Genomic DNA, 23,347 nt, shown 5'->3' with positions numbered 1-23,347 from the left:
TGCGCCATCGGGATTCCTTTCTGACATCGTAGATGTTCTACTACAGCTAGAGTGGAGATGAGAAGAGGGAGAAAAGACAAGAAGGTATCCAGAAACGGAGACAGGCTAGCAAACCTACAAAATGACTGAAAAACAGACAGAGGTAGTGACAAAATCAGATAGAGGAAGAGGAGGTAGAGGAAGCAGGAAGTGTGCTTTACCAGCCAGGGAAAGGCATCGCAGCTTGCGCATGGAGTAGATGTGGTGCACCCCCAGGTCTCGCACCTGCTGGCAGTAGCGCAGGTACAGCTTCTGTAGAGACGCCATGGTGGACACGTAGCCGATGCCCATGTCCGAGATGAGAGCACACCTGCACAAAAAAAAGTCCGTGACATCAGTGCCGCCAATCTCACCAAACACAACAGCAAAGACAGGAAAATAATATAGGGGTACAGTAGCTCAAAGAACAGAAAAATAATCATGTGCACAGTAGCTTGAAAAGAACAAAAAGAATCAGCGGTACAATAAATTGAAGGTCATCAAAATAATCTGGTACAGCAGCTGGAAGTAAACATGTTCAACAATTCCCTCTTCCTGCTGGTCTGGTGAGGGTTTAGATACCTGCATATTTCACAGACTAGCTTTATTCAACTGAGAATTAAGTTAATGGGCTTTAATGACACATAACATCTTGGGTTAATCTTAAATTGTCGTCAAGTCGTGAACGAAAAAAATGGAGCTTTTAGGAGGCTGGTAAATCTCCGTGCTAACGGCAAACATGGAATAGGTCAATAATAAAAATTCAATCCCAGAGAACAAGTTTAAGGATCGATACCCACGTTGCTTTGTGTAATTGTTTAGCTAGAGAGCTTCTTTTGTGCTGGAAAGGTTGAATGGTACTAGACGATGAAATAAAGCAGTGTCTCTGTGGGGGTAAAAATGAAAACTGTGTAAGACCATTACGATTTTTTTTTTTAAAACCGACTCGATCCATGGCTAGAATTTTCTGGGTCTTTCGATCAAACGATAGAGAACTTTGTCTCTATGTAAAAGATCACGTGACTTTTTCTAGGTTTTTTTCCCTGATACTTCATTTTACCCTCCATAAATTACCTGAAGATTTTGAGTGAAGATATCAGAAAGTCAGCCAGATGACTGACTGTGATCAGCCACAGGTCGATTCCTAGTTTAGAAGTATTTACTCGTCGACTCTGATAGTTACACTCATACTGTCCCTTCACACAACCCGACAGCAATACACTGTCACTGTGTTACCATGCAAACCATGTGATTGTGTAGACTGCTGCAGGTTTGTGTGAAATTTGAATGTTTACATCCCTCTTTTTTAAATTTACTATACATACAGAATCAGTGATTCGGCAAAATTTGAACATCCTACTAGCATCTTGATAATTAGCACACTCGCATTACTGGGCCAATATAGAATCAAATTCAAGGCTAACTGAATCAAATTAAAATTAAACGAGCGAAGGTAGCGCCAACATTGCATGTACAGGAAGTTCCCACTTGGCCCGATATCGGGTATTTGCTGGGGTATGGGTGCAGGTATGTCATTTAATGTCGGGTGCTCCAGCGGGAATGCTGACACTTTTATGAGTACAGCGTTTAAACACAAGATTTTGTAATTATTCCCCCCCCCCCTTCTACACTTTGCACCCCTTTATCTTGTTAATACTGTGCGGTGTATTTGACAGGAAAGTGTCTCCATCTACTGACTATTTTGGCACCATTATGTAGACGAAAGAGGGAAGGGATGAAACTCGAAATACAGGATAAAATCCCTTGTAAACAGGTATCAAGAAAGAAAAAGTGAGATGGGATCTTTACTTGCAGCAAGCCTTATACCCTTTGCACTTACGAACCCCTTCCATGACCTGCAAATGTTCCCTCCCACCCCTACCTTAGGATGTTTCTCAGTCCATCTTTCAACTCCTGCTGTGCTTTCAGGCGGCCTGTAATCGACCGACGATAAAACGGTAAAATGGTTGTGAAGGCATCACCGTTCAGAAAAAAATCTACATAAAGCACCAACAGTTTGAGATGTAAGGTTTGAAGCCAAGCGAAGGAGCGAAAATCGAAGGTTCATTTCTGCTGTTCTCTCTCTTGTAATAGTTGGAAGTAGTGTCCATGTCTTCAATCTGGCTTGTTTCGAGGTGCAACCTCGACACCAAATACATTTTGCTCAGCTTCCTGGGTTGCTGGTCTGTGAGACCGACCCAAGTTGAACCCACGGAAATGGCAAGTTCAAAGTTTTAATCTTATCTGCAGGCCTTTGCCACTCGGCGGCGATTTGATGGCGTCACGCCGGACGCACCCCATCTGATAAAAGTCGCCGGGTGGAAGCAAGGGCTGAGGCCAGACAATCGGCGGCCAACACGGGCAGGGACTTGATTTGCTGCCTGGCCCATTAGCGACAAGTTCTCGCACAGTCACGAAGTTTCACGTTGATGAAAGTGGCAGATTAACGATTCCTTGGAGCTCTCCACCTCTAGGGGCAGCAGAAAAGTGCCTCTTTACAGGCTGGCCACCTGCTGTTCATGTGGTGCACCGTATGAGTCAAACTGGCTGTCAAATCTGGCACAGAATTTTTTTTATTTGGTCAGTGTCACGCCATTCTGTGACGAGGCTTGCCAGAGGCAGGCAAAAGTTATTTATCGCAGCCCCCGTTTATGTCACAATTAAGGACGCTTGCGTTTCGTGGGGTACTTTATTGCTGTTTATCGCAAAACAGGTTTCTGCTTGCGCTTAAATGTTTACTGCGAAACATTCTTTGTGAAATAATTAATTACTGGCCATTTTCTCCACAGAACTGGAACATGGTGACCTTGGGTTTCAAAAGGTCGTGGACAACCACAACAAGAGCATCCAACCCATAAAACAAGAGCAAACAACAAAGTCAGTATTCAGACCGTAAAACTCCATGTTTACTTTTAATGCACCTGGAAAAAGCCAGAATCAGAAATGTAATTCCTCGATGCCCGTGAACTTCGTGGGCGGTGAGAGGAGAGTAGAAACAGCTTTATGATCTGCAGTTTTCGGAGAAAGATTGTTACATTAGCCATCCATTGGCTGCTTTTCTCCCCTTCCTCCACCCCACTCCCACCCTTCTCTGGGGTCAGGCAGTACTCACGCGAGGCAGTCGTGAGTGATGACAGACCCGGCATTCTGTTCAAGCGACAGACATAACCTGTCAAGTCTCAGTTTCAGTCAATATCAGGCTCTTCTGTAACAGTGGCTTCGCCTCCGCAACCATTATGAATATTCAAACCACGTGATTGGAACGATGCGAGCGACATTGTCCCCTACACCCTCACTACCTCCCCAACTTCTGTAACAGCCTCGTTCATCACGCGTCTCTAAAAATATGACAGTGCCAGGACTGTAAGCTCCGTTTACACAGCTAACCACCCGACCTATGCAGAACCGCTTGTACAGACTCCCAGAAGTGTATCCGTGAAAGGGATGAAAAATTGATGCCGGCGGGAGGTATGTATAGCTGCACACGTACTGATCGATGAGGGACTGGAGGAAGGTAGGGGGTGGGAGTGGGAGTGGGGTGAGGTGAGGTGATCGACTTTTGTGTTTGTGGAGCCAATAACACGGTATTTGAGACATTTTTTATTATTAATCCTCACGATGGACGTGTCGTTGTAACCATTACTTCTTTCTTGGGTTTGGGATGGCTATGTTTAGGGACTATGAATAGTTTCTAACTGAGATTCTGACATGCGAGGTATTTAATGAAGCGGTCCATTTAATGAAGCGGGTGGGACAGTTCACCCGGAAGTTTGAGGACAGAAAATGATGGTCAGCGCCGTCATGACCAGCATCCCGTGCAGCGGGAGTGGGATGGGGTGAGGTACACCAAGCCAGCAACTAAGGCTATATCACAACAAAGTAGCCAGCCTTGTAACTAGATGCCAAATGCATAGAAAGAACAGCGTGCATGACACGAGATCTGAACCCAGGGCAGCCAGTCCTCAATGTACTCAGCAGCAAGAACTTGACAGATTCTTTATCAGGACACTAATAAATTTAACTGTTAAAAAGAAATTAACGCAATGCAAAAGTAATAGCGACAACCATAAACACCACACAGCACGCACACACACATAAAGAAGAATACACGCAAAAGTCTATTATTGTAAACTGATCTATAAATATTCTAACGACAACACACGTATCAGTAGAATGTTTGGCAGGTTGCACCGATTTCTTAAATTAAATTGTAACTCTTGAAGTGTTTGAGGCAACTGAGGTATACTTCCATGTTTGAAGCAAGTTGGGATGAACACTTGCGGGTTTGTGGTTTGTTTTGTTTTCAGGGGAGGGCGAGAGTTGAGGCAGTGCAGAGGATGCAGAGTGCAACGGGGCAACTTGTCGCTCCGCTTAAATCCCTCGTCTTTGTTGACATGAACCACCAAAAGGTCAATGATGTTGTTTACGACATCCGATATAGTAATTTCCCTGGAGGAGACTGTTTCTAGCTTGACCACAAACTATTACTCATAATTACTCCGTTTCCGTGATCAGTAGATGCTGATCCCAGCTTACGCCAGCTTCTGTCTCGTAGAAGCTCTTTAACCGACATGACTGACACTAGCGCCATCTATCTGGTTTTTCCTGTCTGGCTTTTATTCCTCCCACGTGGCAAGCCACGGCCATAGGGCTATACATAGCTAAGATCAACTATGTCAGGAGAGGAAGGTCATATTCAGTGAACCACTTCGTTTTAAGTTTATCACACACCAAAAAAAATGATATACCAGAAAATAAAGAACGTCTGAGTCGTCACATAAAAGTGACACCTTTTTCAGACTTACATAATTGCGAAAATATGACATAAGAACAATCCCTCTCCTTCTCGGTGGCTCAACGGTTAGCGCCCGTCGCCAATACAGTGAGGGTTGGCTGTCCTGGATTCAACTCTCGTCTCGAGCACGCTTTTCTGTCTCTGTTTGTGGCATCTGTTTACATCTGTTTAAAACGAGGCAGATGTGTACAAAGCTTCCGGTTTAATCACATTCTTTGTTTAGGCTCGCCGAGACGCGGATCACTTCGCAAGAGGCTAAGTGTTGATCTCGGCAGACAGACAGCAATCCACATATACACGTCCATGGTGATATACCCTTAGTTGCAAGCTCGGTGGAAAACAAATTTTCTTCACCTCCCTCTCCTTCTCTCTTGTACGGACTGGCGTGACGAACAGTGCACAGGTACTCATTAAGCACGCTGTGGTCGTGAATACAATGACACCACCATCAAATCTGAATTCATCATCAACGTCAATGGCTGATAAACTACACGATAGCTGGCACGAGCAAATGGACGGAAAATGAATGTCCATTGGGCGTGATCAGCAGCAAAACCAGCGGAGGGATTTGCAGATTGAAATCAGTGATAATAAACATGTTTATCACCTAGCTTCATATCGCCTAGAGCCCTAGAGGTTACACAAGGGTCTTTCCATCCATAAATGCGAGAGACTGAATGGGAGGGGTGTGACCGTGTGTGTTAGAGACGAATGGAAAAAACGAGAAGAATGTTGTTTACTGACGTTGAGTATATTTTAACCTAAAAGCCTTTATTAAATTTCATTGCCCTTTTTTAAAAATTATTTCGATTGCTAAACCTATCCCCAACGACTATATTGTCGTTGGCGAATATTTGATCAAAGTAGCAAGTCTATGCAACGCACACACACTCTCTCTCTCACGTGCGCCACACACACACAGTTCTTCTGCGCTTTCAAACCAATTACGAGAGTGATGCACGAGGTGGCTACGCGGAATTTTCAACTGCACATGATGGATGCAGCACCATTTGACCCTCACGGTCAAGCTGTTCGTGGCACGACCCTTTACACAAAGGGTAATCACGAGCGTCGGTCGTGCACAAATACATTAACCATGCGCGTTTCGCCTTTGCGCAGACAGGACATGTTCATACAGGAGGAGCCTCGATCCCACTCTGACTCGATGGCTACATTCCAACATTCTCTTCTCTGAAAACATATTTGTTCCCTAAGTACTATCCCTGAATTGACTGTCTTCAATTCCTTTAGAGATGGAGTAGTTACATAATGACAGACAGTATAACAAAAGGAATTCACTATTTACATTCCCTACATCCCTTCATACCTTCCTCCATTGCTGTACGTTCTACTCTTGTACCTCATCTTTGTTGTTCAATGTGTCGATACGTATCTCACCCTCCATTGCCTATATTCATTTATCATTACTGGTGGGCGCAGAGATTGCGACCTATCTTGGTTGTGGTGCTGCGTACACATACTATTATAATTTGCCTCTGGTTATACTTTATTAAAGGCATCACTTTATCATCACTTTCATCGCCGTCTCATACCTCTTATCCATTCCCTCCTTCTACCCACTAGCGCCTGAGAACATAACTCACACGACCTCCGCTTGAACACACAGCACATTTTTATGTTATTTAAACAAAAATTTCCACTTCTTATACCGCAATGGGTTTTTTTGGCGTGGAAACGATTTGTAAAAAAACGATAAGCTGACGCCATTCAGTAATCAGTACGCATGCGCGCTCGGCACGTGCAAGTGGTTCACTGCATAATTGTGAGCACTTGTTCGCCTCGGCAACAGAACTCTTGAATAGCAAATGTGTGTATTCCGATCAAAGGACCGCTAATGTGACCACACTGACCCCGTGTGCGTTTGGATAGGCCGTGCTTGCTTAATTACTGTTTTGTGGGATTATCGTCTCCCTGCTGTGAGTGATGTTGATGCCTGGCCAGCCTGCATGTGTGTGCGAACACATCTCAATCTTGCCTCCTGCCATACAAGAGCACTTGGGGACCGTTCATTAATACGCATTTATATGCATAGAAACGGGGATGCGAACCAACTAAAGCAACCTTCATAACCTCTCTCTATTTGTTTGCTCTCTCTATCTCTGGCTCTGTATCTGTCTCATTCCATCTTGCTTTGTGTATATATTTATACATCTTACTTTCGCACTACAGTGTGCCTACGTCAATGGTGCCCCCATCACCGGTGCTGTTTAATATCTTGGAGAACATCGTGCGGGAAACACTCCACGACCGTCACTCTTCCATTTTTATTAGTGGAAGACCGATTTGCAACCTACGCTTTGATCTCTGCTTTGTTCAGACGTGCCGGCACCCTTCGATCCCACGCGGTATTCAAGAATTTGCTGAAAACATTTGTCTTGGCAAAAACCCTGAGCGATATTTCTTCATTTGAGTCGAAGACATCCATAGATTTGCTGAACTGAGCCACACTCCTGTTAGAAATACTTTACTGGTGAGCAACAGAGCTCTCCAGTATTGGAGAGTAATTTTCGTCTTCTTTCTTAGTCGCAGGTGAGAATGCCGATGTTTGAAGGCAGATATCCACATCAGGATCGCAACAGCAACAATGGTGAGAGGATAGAGTCTGGTGCAGACATAACATCAGTAACTACAAATTACAATCTGTACAAATCCCTTGTATTACCGATCCTGATTTACGAATGTGAAAAATGGACTCCGCTCCCCAAACAGGCGTGAGCGGCAGGATTGTCAGCTCCAGTGTTTATTCATGTGCTCCGCCAACGACAGGTACCAGTAAAGGAACAAATGACTGATTGATATACATATGTCTCTTTCTGTGGATTTTTATTTCTTTCTCTCTCTCTCACATACACACCGGGATTGAGTGCCTGCTGGTCTGTGTAGTGTAAACATCTCTTCCAAGAAGGCGTGTGGTTTTGCTCTGCTTCGCCATTCTTTGTTTGCTTTATCACCTTCCGCTCATCTGTGCCCCTGTCTGCTCTCCCCCACCCCTCACCTGCCGATAACTCTTCGATCTGTCAACAAGGGCACACCCTGACAGGTGAAGATCCAGGCGACCGACATTGTTCACGTTGGCATCGCTGGCAAGACGCAGAAGGTGGGACACTGCTGCCGGTAGACGTCGCTCGGTGTCGCATTTCTTTAATTTATTTATTTTGTTAATATTCTACGTTCATGTAGCCGCACCCACTTGGCGTTGTTTCGATGTTTTTATTTTATGGTTTGCTTGGGGTTGGTTTTTTTTTCTTGGAAATCTGTGTACAAGGTGGAGTTTAATACAAGGTTCGATTTGCCCCTCTCATTTCCTGAGAAACAAGCCTAACGATATTATATTTCCAGAAATGTAAAAAAGACAATGTCTTTGTACAAGCCTACACACTTCAGATTAGCCTTAAATCATTTTTAAAAATTCTTCTGTAAGTGAAAGAAAATTATGGACTACGATTTGAGACATACACTGGCCTTCAGTTCTCTCTCATCTATCAATCTCTCTCGTTCTCTTAATGGACGCTCACGCGCGTGTGTGTGTGTGTGCTTTAACGAGTTTGCGAAAATATTGAAGAAATCCTTGATTTACAGTTTGGACACAGAAAACAAGCCATTACCCTACCGGATGTACCAAAGGTCTTGTTTCTCCCACACTTCTACGTCGCGGGGAATCCTGCAGGATTTCAGATCCCACAAACATATCTTGCCCTTCCCATCCCACCCTCTGCCCTTTCTGGTCTCCTCCACGTAATCAGCCCGGAAGGCCAGGTACATCCTATGAGTCTGGGATTGACTCTCAGACCAGGTGTTACCGGGAAAAAACATTATACTGGCTATCTCATCCCTTCGTCTCTCCCTCACATACACAAAAACAACATTTATTTATTTCCGAGGCTCATTTTTATACTTCAGCATCTAGGGCAAACCCACACCGATGCTAATGTCTAAACTATCTAAACAAGATTTTGGCACTGCTGAAATATTCTCTGCAGCCCACTCCTACCGTTTCCACTACGCCTACAGGTGTACCACGTAACGGACGAGCAATGTATGTGTCGGTGTGTGTGTGTGTGTTTCAGGTAGTTTCATGCAGTAAAAATGCATCCAAAAATTATTTTTAAAACTTATTTTAGCTATCCAGACAAAAAGAAACTGTAGTATTACCGAGGAAGAAAACGAAGTATCAGACAGTAATTAATGCAGCTAGTACAGTTTAGTTTCGGGTGGTTTAGCAGAAACAGTCTAGCTAGAGGTGCCAGCAATGGCAGCTTAGTTGAACTCGGCGGAGCTCAAAGATAGTTTCGGGTAGCGGGGTCACAGCAGGTGGTCAACGTGTGCAAGAGGTCAGAGCGTGACATTGTTCCCGACGGGGTCACATCACATGACCCTACCCATGGGCGTTGCTCGCTGTGAATGGAGCACCTACTGATGTGAATTCCATTCCCCACAGCGGGCATGCTTCCTGCATAATTTGGAAAGAAAGGGACGAGAGATATGGAGACAGGTTTAGCCGCTGTTGTTTTTCTTTTAATTTTTGGTGGATAACATATCTATGGTTCCTTCCTGTCTTTTAACGGTAATTTATTATCCTCACCCGCTTCCCATTGGTAAATATGTTTGTGTGTGTGTGTGTGTGCGCGCGCGCAAAACAGAGCGATAGAATGAAAATCAAAACATGCTGAAGGGCAACTTTAAAAAAAAGGAAATGTTCACAGTACCTGTCTAACACCAATTCTTCCAGCTGGCTGAGATCGCAGGCGATGTACTCGAGCGAAGCGTCAGTGATGCGCGGACACCAGGACAGGTCCAGCGAACGCAAGCGCCTGAGGCTCTCCGCAACCAGCTCCACTCCATCGTCTGAGATCTTGCTGCAGCCGGACAGCCCCAGCACCGTCAGGTTAGGCAAGGCGTTGACGATGTTGACCAGTCCGCTGTTGGTCACCTCCCAGCACGAGGTTAGCCTTAGCACACTCAGCGTGTAGCTTTGCTTGGGCGAGAAGAGGGCCAAGGCCGCGTCCGTCACGTGGTAGGCCTGCAGGCTGAGCTCGTACAGGGAGGGCAGCAGCTGCGAGATGGCGCCCACCGTGTCGTCGGCCACGTTGATGCAGTCGGCGATGCACAGAGAGACGATCTTGGCGTTGAGACTGCTCCACAGCCCCGCCTCCGTGATCTCGTTGCAGCCGGAGAGCTCCAGGCGGTAGATGCACGGCATCTTGCGGAACAACATCTCCAGACCGCTGTCTGTCAAGTTGGAGCAGCGGATGCTGAGGGCTCGCAAGTGACCTTTGGAAGGCTGGCAGCTGTTGGCGAACTCCAGCACGTCCTCGTCGCTGGCGCCGAAGAGGCCCACAGAGTCGAAGCCGCGCTGTTGCAGACTGTCGTACAGGTGGCGGCGGTGGGCCGCGTCGCGCCGCCAGTCGCGGTACGAGATGATGGGCATGATGTCTGTCCAGAAATGCGGGCGGTACAGCACGCGCCGCCATTTGCGGCACACCTGGCACAAGCTACCGCGCTCCGTGGGCGCGAAGTACAGGAAGAAGGCGGCCAGGAACTCCTCGTCCTGCATGAGCTCGCCGATGGTCTCGGCGCATGCGCGCTGCCGGTGGCCGTTCATGCTCTGGTTCAGCCGCCGGATGCGGCGCGCAATGCCGGCTTTGGGCGAGCGCACGGGCCGCGTGGCCAGCACCGTTGTCGCGGACGTCGGCGAGGGCGTCGTCATTTGCTGTTGTCCCTCCATGCTGCGCTGTAGGCTTTTCTTGATGGCCGCTGCCGTGACGCACGGGTGCGTCACCTGCGAGCCCAGTGACGTGTCTCGAGCTGGCGACCCTGTTCGTCTCGCCGTCGTAGAGACCATGGACGACGACGACGACGACGACGATGATGATGATGATGATGATGATGATGATGGGCTAGGTGCCGCCACCGTGTCGGTCTCTGGAGAAGAAGATGGGGAGGCGGCAGCAGCGACATTGGCGTTGGCCTGCTCCCTGTGGAGTCTCAGTCCACGAATGCCGTTGGAGATTTCCATGTAGGCGCGGCGGATGGTCGACATGGCGGTAGGCTGGATAAACGTCGTCAGTCCCGCCCGCCGGCATCAGCAGCAACGACAATAACACAACGAACTCACGATGTAAAGCAGCTTTCACGTAATCCAAAGAGGATGCTTCAACCCCGACCCCCTCCTCCTAAGAGGAGACGACGTTACGAGCTTAAGTGACGAGTTGGTGTGGGAGATACAATCCCGACATGCCTGGTAAACATAGTGCGTCCTGGGCCCTCGGCTAGGGGAATATAACGGCACCGCGACTGTAGCTGCCACACGTACCAGTTCATATTTATGACAAAGATTGTTGGGGCCGTGCCAGTCGTTTTCGTCCAGTCGAACTTGCCCAAGAATTGCTAATTCTTCTTCCACCTACCAGAGAAAAAAAAAGTCCCCCTCCACACACTCTCCCTCTCTAAAGAGGAAACAGATGCCGCAGAGAAGCACAGTTCTTTGCTTGAAAGGCACTCTTAAAACCTTAGCCACTGATCAAAGGCGCTGTCAGAGTGTCTCGTCTGAGCCCAACCCCCCGCACTCGGCGCGTGCCACGTGCCGACTGCAAAAATGACCTGCCTGAAACAATCTCGCGCTTTCACGTCATCCGACCACGAGGTGGGCGCCGTCACAGCAGACCACGACCAATCCCGTTCCGTGTTATTTCTGTACACCGCGTACAAAAAGGGGGATGAGTGAGCGTTGACCTCTTTGGAATGGATTTGTGTGACTTCGTAAATAGCCGAAGTTTTGCGTCTGTGGTGTGGAAAGAATGGCTAGTTTTTACTGGATATTTTCCGCGTGTATTTTTTTTTCAAAGGTTGAAACGAAAATGTGGAAACTGGCAAGTGTGCACTACCTCTGCTCTTCCCGAACAAAAGGCTGGAAATCGATGGCTTCAATGGTCCAAAACCACTGTAGCGTGTTCAGCGATGGCTTTTATCACCGGCTCTGACAGTTAAAAGCCCTTTTAAGACATCGACAGCATACATTCTGGGCCTTGATTGATGCAGCAGACGCCACACACAAAAAAAAAGGGGGGAAAGAAAGATAAAGAATAAAAACCGTTCGGGTCGAATGCAGCTTCAGTGCGGAGTTTATCGATGCCTAATGAATGGTCCACTTCGCGACTGGTGCACGGCTGCTTTTGCGCGTGTCTGATCCTTTGACAAGCGTACCAAAAATGCCAGAAAGCCGTTAGGGACCCCGCTCCCAAAAAGCGTTTTGGTCTGGCAGAAGCTGCTTTCAAGAAGGCAATAAACTTACGGGGCCAAGGAAAATGATGTCGACAGACTGCTCAAAAAAAAAAAAATAATAATAAAAAAAAAAAAAAAACTGTTGAAGACTGAGCTCAACAACTTTGATCTTGGTCAGGATTCTGGCTATGACACAGAAAGACTATGAAAACAAAACAAACTAAAAGCAAACAATAGTCACGTGTCCAGTTGTGCCGTTGGAAGAACGCGCTGCGTGTTATTATAAGACGATATGGCGTCCAATCCCCAGTTCAAACTTTAATGTTGACTGAATACTGTCAAGGTGGTTCCGACCGCGGACTGTCAAATGTTCAGTTCGAAATCTCGCGAGAACACCCTTTGGAATATCTACCAGATATTGTCTCGTCCTGCGTGACCTATCTGGTCACCGCGAGATGGCGACACATTCCGCACTTTACACACTCCTCTTTCCGGCTAAACGCTGCGATCCTTTTGATCTCGAGAGTCACGTGGCCCCGCAGCTGGCTGCTGTGAACTGCCAAAAAAAAAATGGCACCCACCCGCTGATCGGGCCTTCCGACAGCAACACAACACCATCACATCAACACACCCAGCCGCTGCAGTTCGCTCCCCGGCGTGCTAATGCTGCCTTGCTGCTTGATTTTGTTTTCAATTTCCGATCCGGAAGTGACGCAAGATGCTCGAGGGACATCGAAAAAATAGCGTGTTTGGGCTTCACCGGAAATGTTATCCTTCTCCCATACAGCGTGGAAACCAGCTCCTCCCAATCACACGCTACGCCACAGTGACCACCGCCAGCTCGGTGAAGACATTCAAACCAGCAGCTGGTGTTCTATTTATAGTCACAGCCACCAGGCAGTTGGGGTGGAGGCGAGTTTTTAGCTCAACTCTTAGACGCTGGGAGAAACTGCGGTGCTAATCGCTACACCTGTAACCCCTCCCCCAATCCCACCCCTCCACACACACGCAGGATCTTTCATCGGGGTATGGTGATCCGGTTCTGTTGACCTGGCAGGTGAGTAGAGGAGGGACACCCACAAAGATGAAGTATCGACACACAGTTCAACGCTTGAGAGACCAAGGTAGCGGCGTTGTCAACAGATGCAGCACGTAAAATCTACTGCACCATCTTCAGCTGCACGACAATCTTGTAATAAATCATTAAACCAGAACCACATCATCCTCCATCACCCTCATCAATAAGGGTGGGGTGGGGGCGAGAACTAACAAGTAACCACAACAAATGTTGTTGAAAAGATGTTTTTGCTTTCCTCAGTTCTTCTTTCTTGCTGTTAGTTTGGTGTTCACTTACTCTGTGTACACACTGTAAGGACACCGCAAAGACGGTTGCTGTGGCTGAGATTTGGTGGCGGTGGTCGCCACAGCGTCAACGAAGTAGAAATGTCGTCTGTTGTGGCTGTGCTTGGCGGAGAATCGACGACCACCGGTCTCGGCCGAGCATCGTCGTGTCACAGGAGTCGCAGAAATGTCAACAGCTGTGTCGAGGGTCACATCAACTCGCGCTTTACTGCTTGCTGAGGAGAGGAGTCTTTCAGAACTCCCACACCCTGAGGGTATCAACTGATGGTGAGCTCACAGATGTAGCAGCGATAACCCCCAACACACACACACAAAAGCAAAGCCCGAGGATCTCTTACCGTCACCGGCTTCACATCGGCACCACAGCCTACACTCGGTTCTGTCGTCTGCAAGCTGCGCGAGCTACGTGCCATCTGACATCGTCGTCGTCTGCTGCTGTGCTGCGCTGCTACTGCTGCTGCTGCTGCTTGTTGACGGATGCTCCAGCCTCTAGAGATGCGGCAACAAAAGAGGCACCTGCCACCCACCCCGGTGCCAAGCCAGTGTCATGAGCAAAGAGACCCGCCTGGCGTCAGGTACCCGCCGCACGACAAAGGGGTCTGGCACTGCTGACACTCGCACCCACCCGCCCCTAGCTGAACGTTCGATGCTCGGAAAGTGTTTCTGCTCGCTTCGGAGTGCTTGATGCCGCGTATTGCTACGCCACTTCTGCTTGACGGCTTCGATCCGTTAAATTCGACTATCGTTGCACCGACAGACGCATGCGCGCGCACCTCCCTTCAAACCTCCTCCCTCCGCACTCACACACACAGTGGCTGTGCTGTGGAGTTCATTGACAGCCCAAACACACAGTGCCTGAGGGTTAAAGCTTCCTCCCCACCTCGCGCACGCACACACGCGCACACACAAGCAGGCGCGCCCCGAGGGACTCGAGCAATCGATCGAAAGCGCGCGTTTTCTCGTGCACGCCGCACGGCGGCCGTTCGGTTCCAGTGCGCATGTCAGGCCTGACGTGAGTCAGACATGGTTGCCAAGGGAAGGAGGAGGATTCAGTCGGTCACACACAGCTCAGCGTAGAACTAAGTTTTGTTACGTGGCGTCTACCAGCGGGGTCCGAACTTGACCCCTCTCTCACCCCTTCCCTTGCAGTTCGGTGATGACTAAACCCAGGATTTCAAGTTGTTCTCGCCAAAAGACTTTTCCAGTAACAACAAGCTGGATTTTTTTTTTCTGCTCAACGACCATCGGACCACAGCCGCGTGGCGCAAAATTCAAACCGGAAGAAAGCTTGTGATAGGAAATCGAATAAAGTGGACATACATTATAAATGGAGAGGTGCAGTTGCCCGCAAGAGATGTGCTTCTGTCACGATTTCTCACGATTCTGCAACTATGGGATAAATTTTGTCCAAGATCCAATGGGTTTTTTTTTTTCATCACCCTTTACCAAATTAGTAACTGCGAAACTCTTTCTGGAATGCGTTGAGGGCGATAGTACATTTTCGGTAAGCTGCTGTCTCTGTGCACTACACTGTCGTTCTGTTTCAAGAGATTGGTATCACTCCCTCTGCTACACGCACGAGCATCCGTTGCCGTCTGAGCAGACGGTAGTCTGGAGCCAGAACTGCAAGCATGCGTTTGACAAGAAATAGCAGGGGGGCTCCACCATGTCTGTCGTACCTGTAGTGCCGCAGCCGTTTTTACAAAAGCTTCTCCCAGACACTATTGTTACACCTGTATTGTATGCGCCGATAGAGCTGTGCAGGTGTAACAGTGTAACACCCAGAAGTCACGGCCCAGACCAACTGCCAGGCTACACCAGCAGTTACAAGCGTGGTGCAGAAGTTCAGCGACTGAAGACTGAACCATACACGAAATTGCATCGACCGTTGGAGGCACACACTGCTTGAAAAAAATGTATATCTATAACGAGTAGGGAGCTCATCAAGAACGATGACAACGAATGATGCATTCTTTCCCCATCGGCGTTCCTACTGTTCTTTTTCGGTACTCTACTCATCTTCCTTCTTTTTGCTGCAATGAAATTGTTGTTTTCCCTGTGATTATTAGCACCGGAGATAGGCACCACTGTCGGCCATATGTTTGCAAAGGTTTTTTTTTTTGCACGTACATTTTAGACTCTCGAGTTTGCCTGGCCACTTTCACTTCCCTGACAAGAATCTGCTGTTATCTTCTAAAAAAAGAAGAAGAGCTGAATATGAGTTCAGCTGCAGAAGCGTTGGCGTTGAGGCGAGGCGTCCTCGAGGCCTCCAGGGCATTCGGTAATCGGTCATTCGGTCGACAATCAACCGGTCTGTCAGCTGCAGAAACGGTGACGTCATAGCTAGGGTCCCCCAGGCCCTGCCTCGCATTCAGTAATCGGTCATTAAGTGTGTTAGACAAAACAACCAGTCAATATGTCATCTACAGCACCACGAGCAATAGTTGTGATGACAGGGTGATTTAAACAACATGAATACTTTTAAGGATATAAATATATTATTCAATAGCTGCCAGTAACCGTAACATCATGTACCAAAAGAAGTAGTTGCCATTTTTTCTTTATTAGTATCACGTTTCACGCTAGAAAATGAAGAAAATTATTGCTGCCATTATCATTACTCTTATTAATCACCATGGTGAAATGCTACACGTGTCGAGCACTACACAATGCCACATTCCGTTCCCCTTGAAATGATTTCATCGAGAACACGCGTTGGATCCTCTGCAGGATGCAGCGGTAGTTAACTGAACATCATCAGAAACGATCACCATAGTGACTCATTGTCCTGGTGGGTTTTCCATCTTTCTCCAGCAGAAGTCTAGGAAAATAATCGCGAGTAGTAATTCAAGGGGAGGCAGTAGAGCTCAGAGAGAAACCCTCGGGGCCCGAATTCAGTTTTAAAAGTTGTGCTCCCAGTCTCTGCTTCAGTTTTATGTTCAGAGGACATGAGAAATTTGTCCGGGAGGTAATTTTTGGGAACATACACACATACACGGTCCACCACACACCACCGCAGCGTTTATCACCACCACACTCTGCTTTATTTATAAGACAGATGAAAGCTTCTAGTTGGATTTGAGTTACATACAGGCTTAAGGTAAAAATCAAACTTGTTTGCATCCCTTATCTTTGACATGTTTTTAATGTAGTATAAAGATGTAGTCCGAGCCTTGTTTCTACTTCATTGTAACAGGTCCTCACACCTTGTATTAGTAATAAATCAGGACAGTCCTTCGGAAGGAAGGATGAAGGCAAAAAGGACCAACAGGTGAAAAGATACGGTGCTGGTCCTGTACTCCACTCTCAGAGTGAAGATAAACGATGATAAACAATTATGAGTAACATAGCATCAAGACACATTTGTTATGAGCAATGACAGACCATTCTCATTTCTAAATATCGTTGAGCAACCTCTTCTTTGACTCTGCACCAGTCACCTTTTAAAATTTTTTTTCCCCATTTGTGTCAAGGCATTTTTGCACCGAGAAGCTGTTGGTTACGACACAACCGTCATCATTTATGCTCACAGAAAACCAGACGCTGAGGCCGCGATGCCATGGAGATAAATTCTCCCCGAGCAGGAAGCGGCCGTGTGAACGCTGGAGACCTGCCAGCCTCGCTCTTTGTTGGACCTAGTCACTCGGGGTCCGCCAGGACGGACAACGACAATCCAAAAAACGACTGTGGCTATCGACTGGGCGCCATGTTCGTGAGTGGCCTGATACCGCCTCGCTCGCTAGGGGCAGAGAACCGAGTTTAAAAGGGAGATTAATGCCACGCGGAATAACAGAAATTAGGGAGCCGCGCCAGAGGTGGAAGTCGGATAAGTGGGGAGGGGATAAGGACGCGTTTTGTGTAGGGAGGTAATTTCGCAACAAATTCAGAGCTTCTAAGTCGATTTTTGGAAAATCCAAGTCGATTGGCGAGAAATGTTGAAACTTTCAAGCAGCTGTTGATTTGTGGCGCCATTAACTTCTATTTGAAGTCAGTGCGTTGTGTTCTCGTAACTATTCTTGAGAAGAAGTTATTGCAGGGGCTAAATTGTGGCGAGCTAGCCTAGCCTTGTGCTACATTCAAAGAAAAACCTCGTTACCCCGTGGCGAGATCGTCTTCTTCAAACGCTCAGGCAGGTAATTCAAAGGACTTGTCAAAGACCGTGAGCTGGAGACACTTCGGGGATTCCAACGAATGTCCTGAAGGAAGTGGGGTACTGTTCTTTGGAGCTCTGCCATGAGAGCCCACTGAGGGTTCTTCAATGCAAAAATCAGGTGCACATATAATCCCGAAAGTTCCCCTTTCTTTATCTTGACTATGTTTTTGTCCTTAGTAAAGGATAAAGGGATCTCTTGAGGAGTTGGGGCAGCTATTCTTCATCCTCGTCAGTCTTGGCGAGTCCTGAACCCACAACCGGTGGCCACGATCTTCGCTTCCAAAGCTTGAATGCGCCATGAGACGGCCTTCCTTCGAAGTAAAGAGCAAACTATTAACACAAGAATCTATACTTGCAAAATCTTAAAAAAAAGCAAAAAAAAACAAAACACAACAGCAACAGCAGCAGCAGCAGCAACAACAACAACAACAACAACAACAACAACAACAACAACAACACAAAAAGGATATGTGTTCGCATGCAGTGCTCACATTTAATTTAGCCAAAGTCTCGAAGCCAGACGCAGGCGGAAACTTTAGAGCACTCCCTCCGACTTTAAGAGTCCAATTGGCCGCTAATCTTGTTAATTAACTCACAGATTTCCGAAAGTAATACAGACGAGCCAAAACGGGAGAAGCCTCCCACGAGGGCAATCGCCTCCTGCGTTTCCCATTTACCACCCGCCTTCCACCAACGACCTTTGCCATCTTCTAACATCTTCTAACTCTAACAACAAAAATATTTATCACGAACCCTTCGCAGATAACAATCGTGAACCCTTCGCTAACGACAACAACAGTCCCTCATCCTTTGCCTGCTGACTCACCCCATCTGTAAAACCGCAGAGAAGAAACACCGATTCGACATGAAGGGATAACAGCCTCGGAGAACTGTGCAACTGTTTAAGGTTTTCAGTAGCTGCGATCCGTTCTCCTACCACATGACCTCGGTTTACATGTCGATAAGAGGATCAGATTTTATTTATTTTTAAATCAACGCTTATTGTTACGGTTCGAAATGTAACTGACTTGTCCTGCATGAAGCTCTGCCCTTCGATTTCATGTGTGTGTGTGTGTAATATATTTCCGATTAGTTAGCTCTGTGTCTGTGTACGGTTGGTTGTGAACACAAAGGGACAAGGGACGTGGTAATGGCTGCTCTTCTAGTTTCTGATTGCAGATGCTGGAAAAGATGTAATATATGATCAAATTCCCACGATGGCATTACGTAACGAATAACCGTCATGCCCACATTAACTCAAGAATTCAGAGTGCGAGTAGGTGGGTGGGAAAACTGATTTCAACAACAGAATTTTTTTTAAGGTCTTTGCTCAGCAGGAGATGAGACAAGCAGCGAAAAAAAAAAAAAAATTGAGGCCAGGACCGCGGTGCCTGACTACAACCACCAGTGAAGCCTTGTCAGTCTCACCTGTCGTCTTACGATGATGTTGCAAGCGTAGGCGTTTGTCGGAGCTTCCTTCTGCGCTTTGTTGAGACAAATTTAGGAAGCAGATTGTGCAACATCCGAGGGTGTGGCCAGAGAACGCCTGCTGACAGTTGGGATGAGCTTCCTGACGTGTCTGAGATCCTTCAATTGAAATGCATCAAAGTTTGCAGAGCTAGAGAAGCTTAGGGGTTGCTTTCCGCTGCAGGCGATGTTGTTAAATATTTCTTTGACGTGAGTAATGACTCTTCTGGCTGATGTATCGTGCTTTCAGAGCAGTCGGGTCTTCTTTTCTCTCTTTTTCTCGCGCCTCTCTTCTCCCAGTGTTTGATGTTCGAGTCTATCACTGACATCAGCAGTTTTAACGACCCACCTCCGTCTCTAGCAACGTATTCCCACCACCATGACGTCATTGAGAATTTTAATGACGGTCGCACAGTTAAGCAGTCGGAATTTTGAATGTGATCCCTCTCCTCCCAATATTTTTTACACCCTGCATTACCTTCATAGACCTTTTTTTTTCATTTGAAACGTTAGAAGAAACGGTTTCTCGACCGCACCATTTACCCTCAATTTACTCGAAAGGTACTCACGTTCTGATGGGTAGGCTTCTCTAAACAACAAAAGACTGCAGAAAGCCAGCTGGTAGCTGCATGCTGATATCTTCTCAGCCTTCTCATGGTTTCAAACATTCCATTATGACATCCAATTACAGTGTCAGTCCAGTATCTGCAACGAAATATGTGATCATCTGGTTGACCACAGTACATGTGCCACATCTTTTCACGAAAGTAGCATGGTCATTACGGTTAGTGCACAAGTTTGGTTTATCCAACTGGGATTATCACCGATACGGTGAGGATTGGCTGTGGTGAAACACCAATTTCAACCCCTTTCCTTGCTGGGGTCCACTTGCTGCCATCTGCAAACACATTCTGTCTTCGAAGTTGTGCATGAACTTTATGGACTTCTACCGGATCCCTCATGGGTTTCCGGGGAGTTTTCCTTCTCCGAGCTGTGGAGTGCCATGGAGTTTTCCTGTACCCCCATCCATAACCTTTGCTGTTCACACAGCATTGCAGCCCTGACTTCCCGGCCATTGGGATTTTGGTTGCTTCCGCACTGAATGCCGGGACTGTCTTCACATTCGCTAAGGGTGAGTATTCCCTGACTCACGGAGGGTAGCGACCCACTGGCTATCCTCACCTACTTTGGTCTGCCTGTCGAAGCAGTTTACCGAGGCGCACCCGTCGTCGCATGCTAGTAATTTTTTGTTTTTAAGGTACAGGTGAGAACTGAGTACCTGAACAAGGACACTAGATTGATGGGGTATCCAAGTGTAGACACATGAACATGACACATCTAACTTACCAGAAGTGTTAACCTCGCATAGCACCCCATGAACCCTTTTGTATGTCCGTATATCTCGTATATCTATTGAAATAAATGCACGGTACATCGACAAGAAAATCATCTTTGACATTCATTAGTTTAATTATGCAGCATTGCGAGAACGGCAACACTGCAAGAAGCCTTTTGGTGTTTGTAAAATTGAGCAACTGTAACTCCACATATAAATACATATTAAGAGGTTTTTATGCTTCCAGGCATTCTGTAGTTCAAGTGAGAACATTTAGCTACATTCATTCGCTTAAACAAAAAAGGCACAACGTAAAGAATTGAACTTTGTCTTTTCTTAAACTTTGGACATGTGCGGTAGACTGCCCCCAAAATGGCCAGAATAAAGGGATATGCAAAAATGAGTGAAAAAATGGTTATTCTGGACCGAAACATATAAACATATCAACAGCTCTCTTCGCAGAAAAGCAAAGTTCTACGAAGCCTGAGCCAGCACTAATTCCTCCTAATTAGGTCAAACAGATTTTCCAAAAAATACCAGGCAGACTTGTAGAAATCTTGATCGAAGGGTATTTGACGCTTCCTGCTACGGATTCCCTCCGTGCATTTCAAATAGCCTAGACACCAAACTAGGCTACAACACATGTATGGAATCGCTAACTCCACGGCGGATTTCAATATAATTAAAGGAAAGTGGTTTGCAGGTAGTGGAATGAACCAATGAAAATTTTTCGTTTCCTGCTCAACCTTTTCTCTTCTGGAATTACCTAACGGTAGAATTAAATGAACCGATACTTAAGTCGCCCGATCGGAAAAAAAGGCGCTTTATTTCAAGCAATGCTGGAAACTGTTTCCTCCCTTGATCTCCATTACCCTTCGGAAAGACCTATTAAAGGACGTCACTATGTGTGTTAAGAGACACCGTCATTCATCTTCTCTCCTTTTCCGATAAAAAGGGACCGAATCCCTTTTCTGCCATTCTCAAGCGGTTACCACAAAACTCCGCGATATGGGAAAGCCATTTAGCGTCTTGCACATAATTCTCTTCCTGTGATGATTGCGCTTTCTCTTGTTCCCCCCGCCTCCCTTTAAATCACTCTTCCCTGCTTCCACACAATGCAAAAGATATTACAAGCTACAGAAATTATCCAGCTGGCAAAGCCACAAACTCGCACGTGCTAAATCGGTGTTAATTTCAGCTTTGGTTGGCAAGGGACGTCGGGGATGGAGTTTGGAGAAGGGACGATTGACGATGGCTCAGACGCCGACAAATCTTTCATTCAGACGCGAGAAAAACAAGCAAAAGTATGTGAGTTCATTGTATTATGGCGTAAAGTATATTTACGTTTACTCGCTGGCGGTTTCCCGTCGGGAGAGAGGAGTGGTCGGAATGTCTGGCTCTCTGCCAGAATGCCGCGCTTCTTCCTTTTAGCACGTTGCTTTGAGGATGTCTCCATGGAAATTAATTTTTTGGCCGTGTTTTGGTGTCTTCTATTTCAGACTTATATAGGGTAATGAGACGAAATGAAAGGGCACCTCAATCGCTGAACAATCCTCGAGTAGCCCGAACTCTAAAAGGTTAAATAGTGCGAGCTTTCTAACTCCTATTTCAATAAGAAGAAAAGTGCATATTTATATAAAAGAGTAAATAGCGTGAGCTTTCAACCTGCTATTTAAATAAGAAGAAAAGTGTATATTTACATATGGAATAGTGTAACAAACTCTCGTGCAATCTGGCTCATGCAGTGATTCCACCCTCTGCATGTCTTCATAAAGACATTGCCCTAAAACTAGAGACCAGCTGCTTCAGCTTCTCTTAGGTACAACCTGGGCCTACAAAACAGAGGATAAAGCTAACTCGAGGGCATGAGTGTTACATATAAATCTTTTGCTTTGTTGTTGTTTTGAGAGTACTTCTTTCCGTGCATGAAGATCTGCTCCACAGAAGAATTTGTTATATTGACGTAACAATTGAGCTGTCTTAGCTACCGAGCAGCATAGCAGTTACAATACCAGTTGACAAAGTTCATGGAGAAAATGCAGAAAAAGAGATAAGAGTTAAATCTATGCTGCTGACACACAGATCCAAAAGCAATGAACGAAGCGACAAGATGCAGAAGTGAGGACCGATAGTGGTTCTTGAAAACAGAAGCAGCGTGATGCACGCGCAGAAAAACAAATCAGAGCGTAGCAACTATCGAAACAGAAACTTTGTTCAACATTAACCCAAGTATGACGCAGAACTACGGGTAAAGATGAAAAAAGAAAAAGGCAACATATATTCACGCTTCGGCCAGACAACGGGACATCACTCTAATGAACTATTAAGGCTACGGGCGACTGGGGAGATAATTACACTGACCACATGGCGAATAAAGTACAGTGCCCACATGGCCACAAAGATACTTCGTGTGTGGGCAATCTGTCTAGCATCGATCGATTTTAACGAGCATGTGAACCAGGAGGGGGCGCCATTCGCACTACAGGAACGAGTTTAACGTTCATGTCTTATCTTGGCTTCTTTTCCCATCCCTGACCCGTCCATCGATCCAGCACACTTTTTTTTTTTTAAAGGAAGCCCCTAGCAGCATTTGAAAACTTAAAAATAAAAACCAACAGGATGCTTGTCAAGAACTATCAGCACACTGCAAAGTGTGGTATCTATTCGGGCGGAACAACTAAATGTCTAAAATCATTAAAGGCCTCTATATAAAGTATCTGGTGCGCGCTCGCACATGCACACATATGCACAGAGGAAGGCTGGGGAGGGAAGGTGCAACGACTGTGCCGATTAGATCTGGGACCACACAACATATATCTCTCAGGATGTGACACCTGTTCACACGGCTGACTGTCTCTCGTTCGAATTTGTCGCTTCCAACTAATGAGAGTGTATAAAGTTGCGTGGATGGATGACGCGCCATTGAAGGATCGCTTACAGGAGAAAACTATAGACGTAAAGAACCAACGTTGAA

At 46.5% G+C, this 23,347-nt stretch overlaps 1 protein-coding gene across 5 annotated transcripts in view; it reads right to left on the bottom strand.

The window, feature by feature from the left end:
* LOC112567156 (F-box/LRR-repeat protein 16-like) overlaps positions 1–22,987 on the bottom strand; it is a 31,966-nt gene extending 8,979 nt beyond the window's left edge. Inside the window, exons 1-5 of one of the 5 annotated variants that reach the window (XM_025243754.1) lie at positions 21,718–22,987; positions 19,607–19,742; positions 15,199–17,881; positions 9,541–15,150; positions 201–349 (exon numbers count right to left, since the gene is read on the bottom strand). In XM_025243754.1, coding sequence (XP_025099539.1) covers positions 201–349; positions 9,541–10,874 — 1,483 coding nt within the window. In that variant the 5' untranslated portion in view covers positions 10,875–15,150; positions 15,199–17,881; positions 19,607–19,742; positions 21,718–22,987. Of the gene's footprint in view, positions 1–200; positions 350–9,540; positions 17,882–19,606; positions 19,743–21,717 lie in introns of all 5 variants that reach the window. The other 4 variants (XM_025243730.1, XM_025243737.1, XM_025243746.1 and 1 more) reach the window with 4 other exon arrangements.
* Between the last annotated feature and the right edge of the window lie 360 nt (positions 22,988–23,347).

This window comes from Pomacea canaliculata, linkage group LG1 (assembly GCF_003073045.1).
Source record: "Pomacea canaliculata isolate SZHN2017 linkage group LG1, ASM307304v1, whole genome shotgun sequence".
In the NCBI taxonomy this organism is placed as follows: domain Eukaryota; kingdom Metazoa; phylum Mollusca; class Gastropoda; order Architaenioglossa; family Ampullariidae; genus Pomacea; species Pomacea canaliculata.
This window is presented reverse-complemented; position numbering and strand designations above follow the sequence as displayed.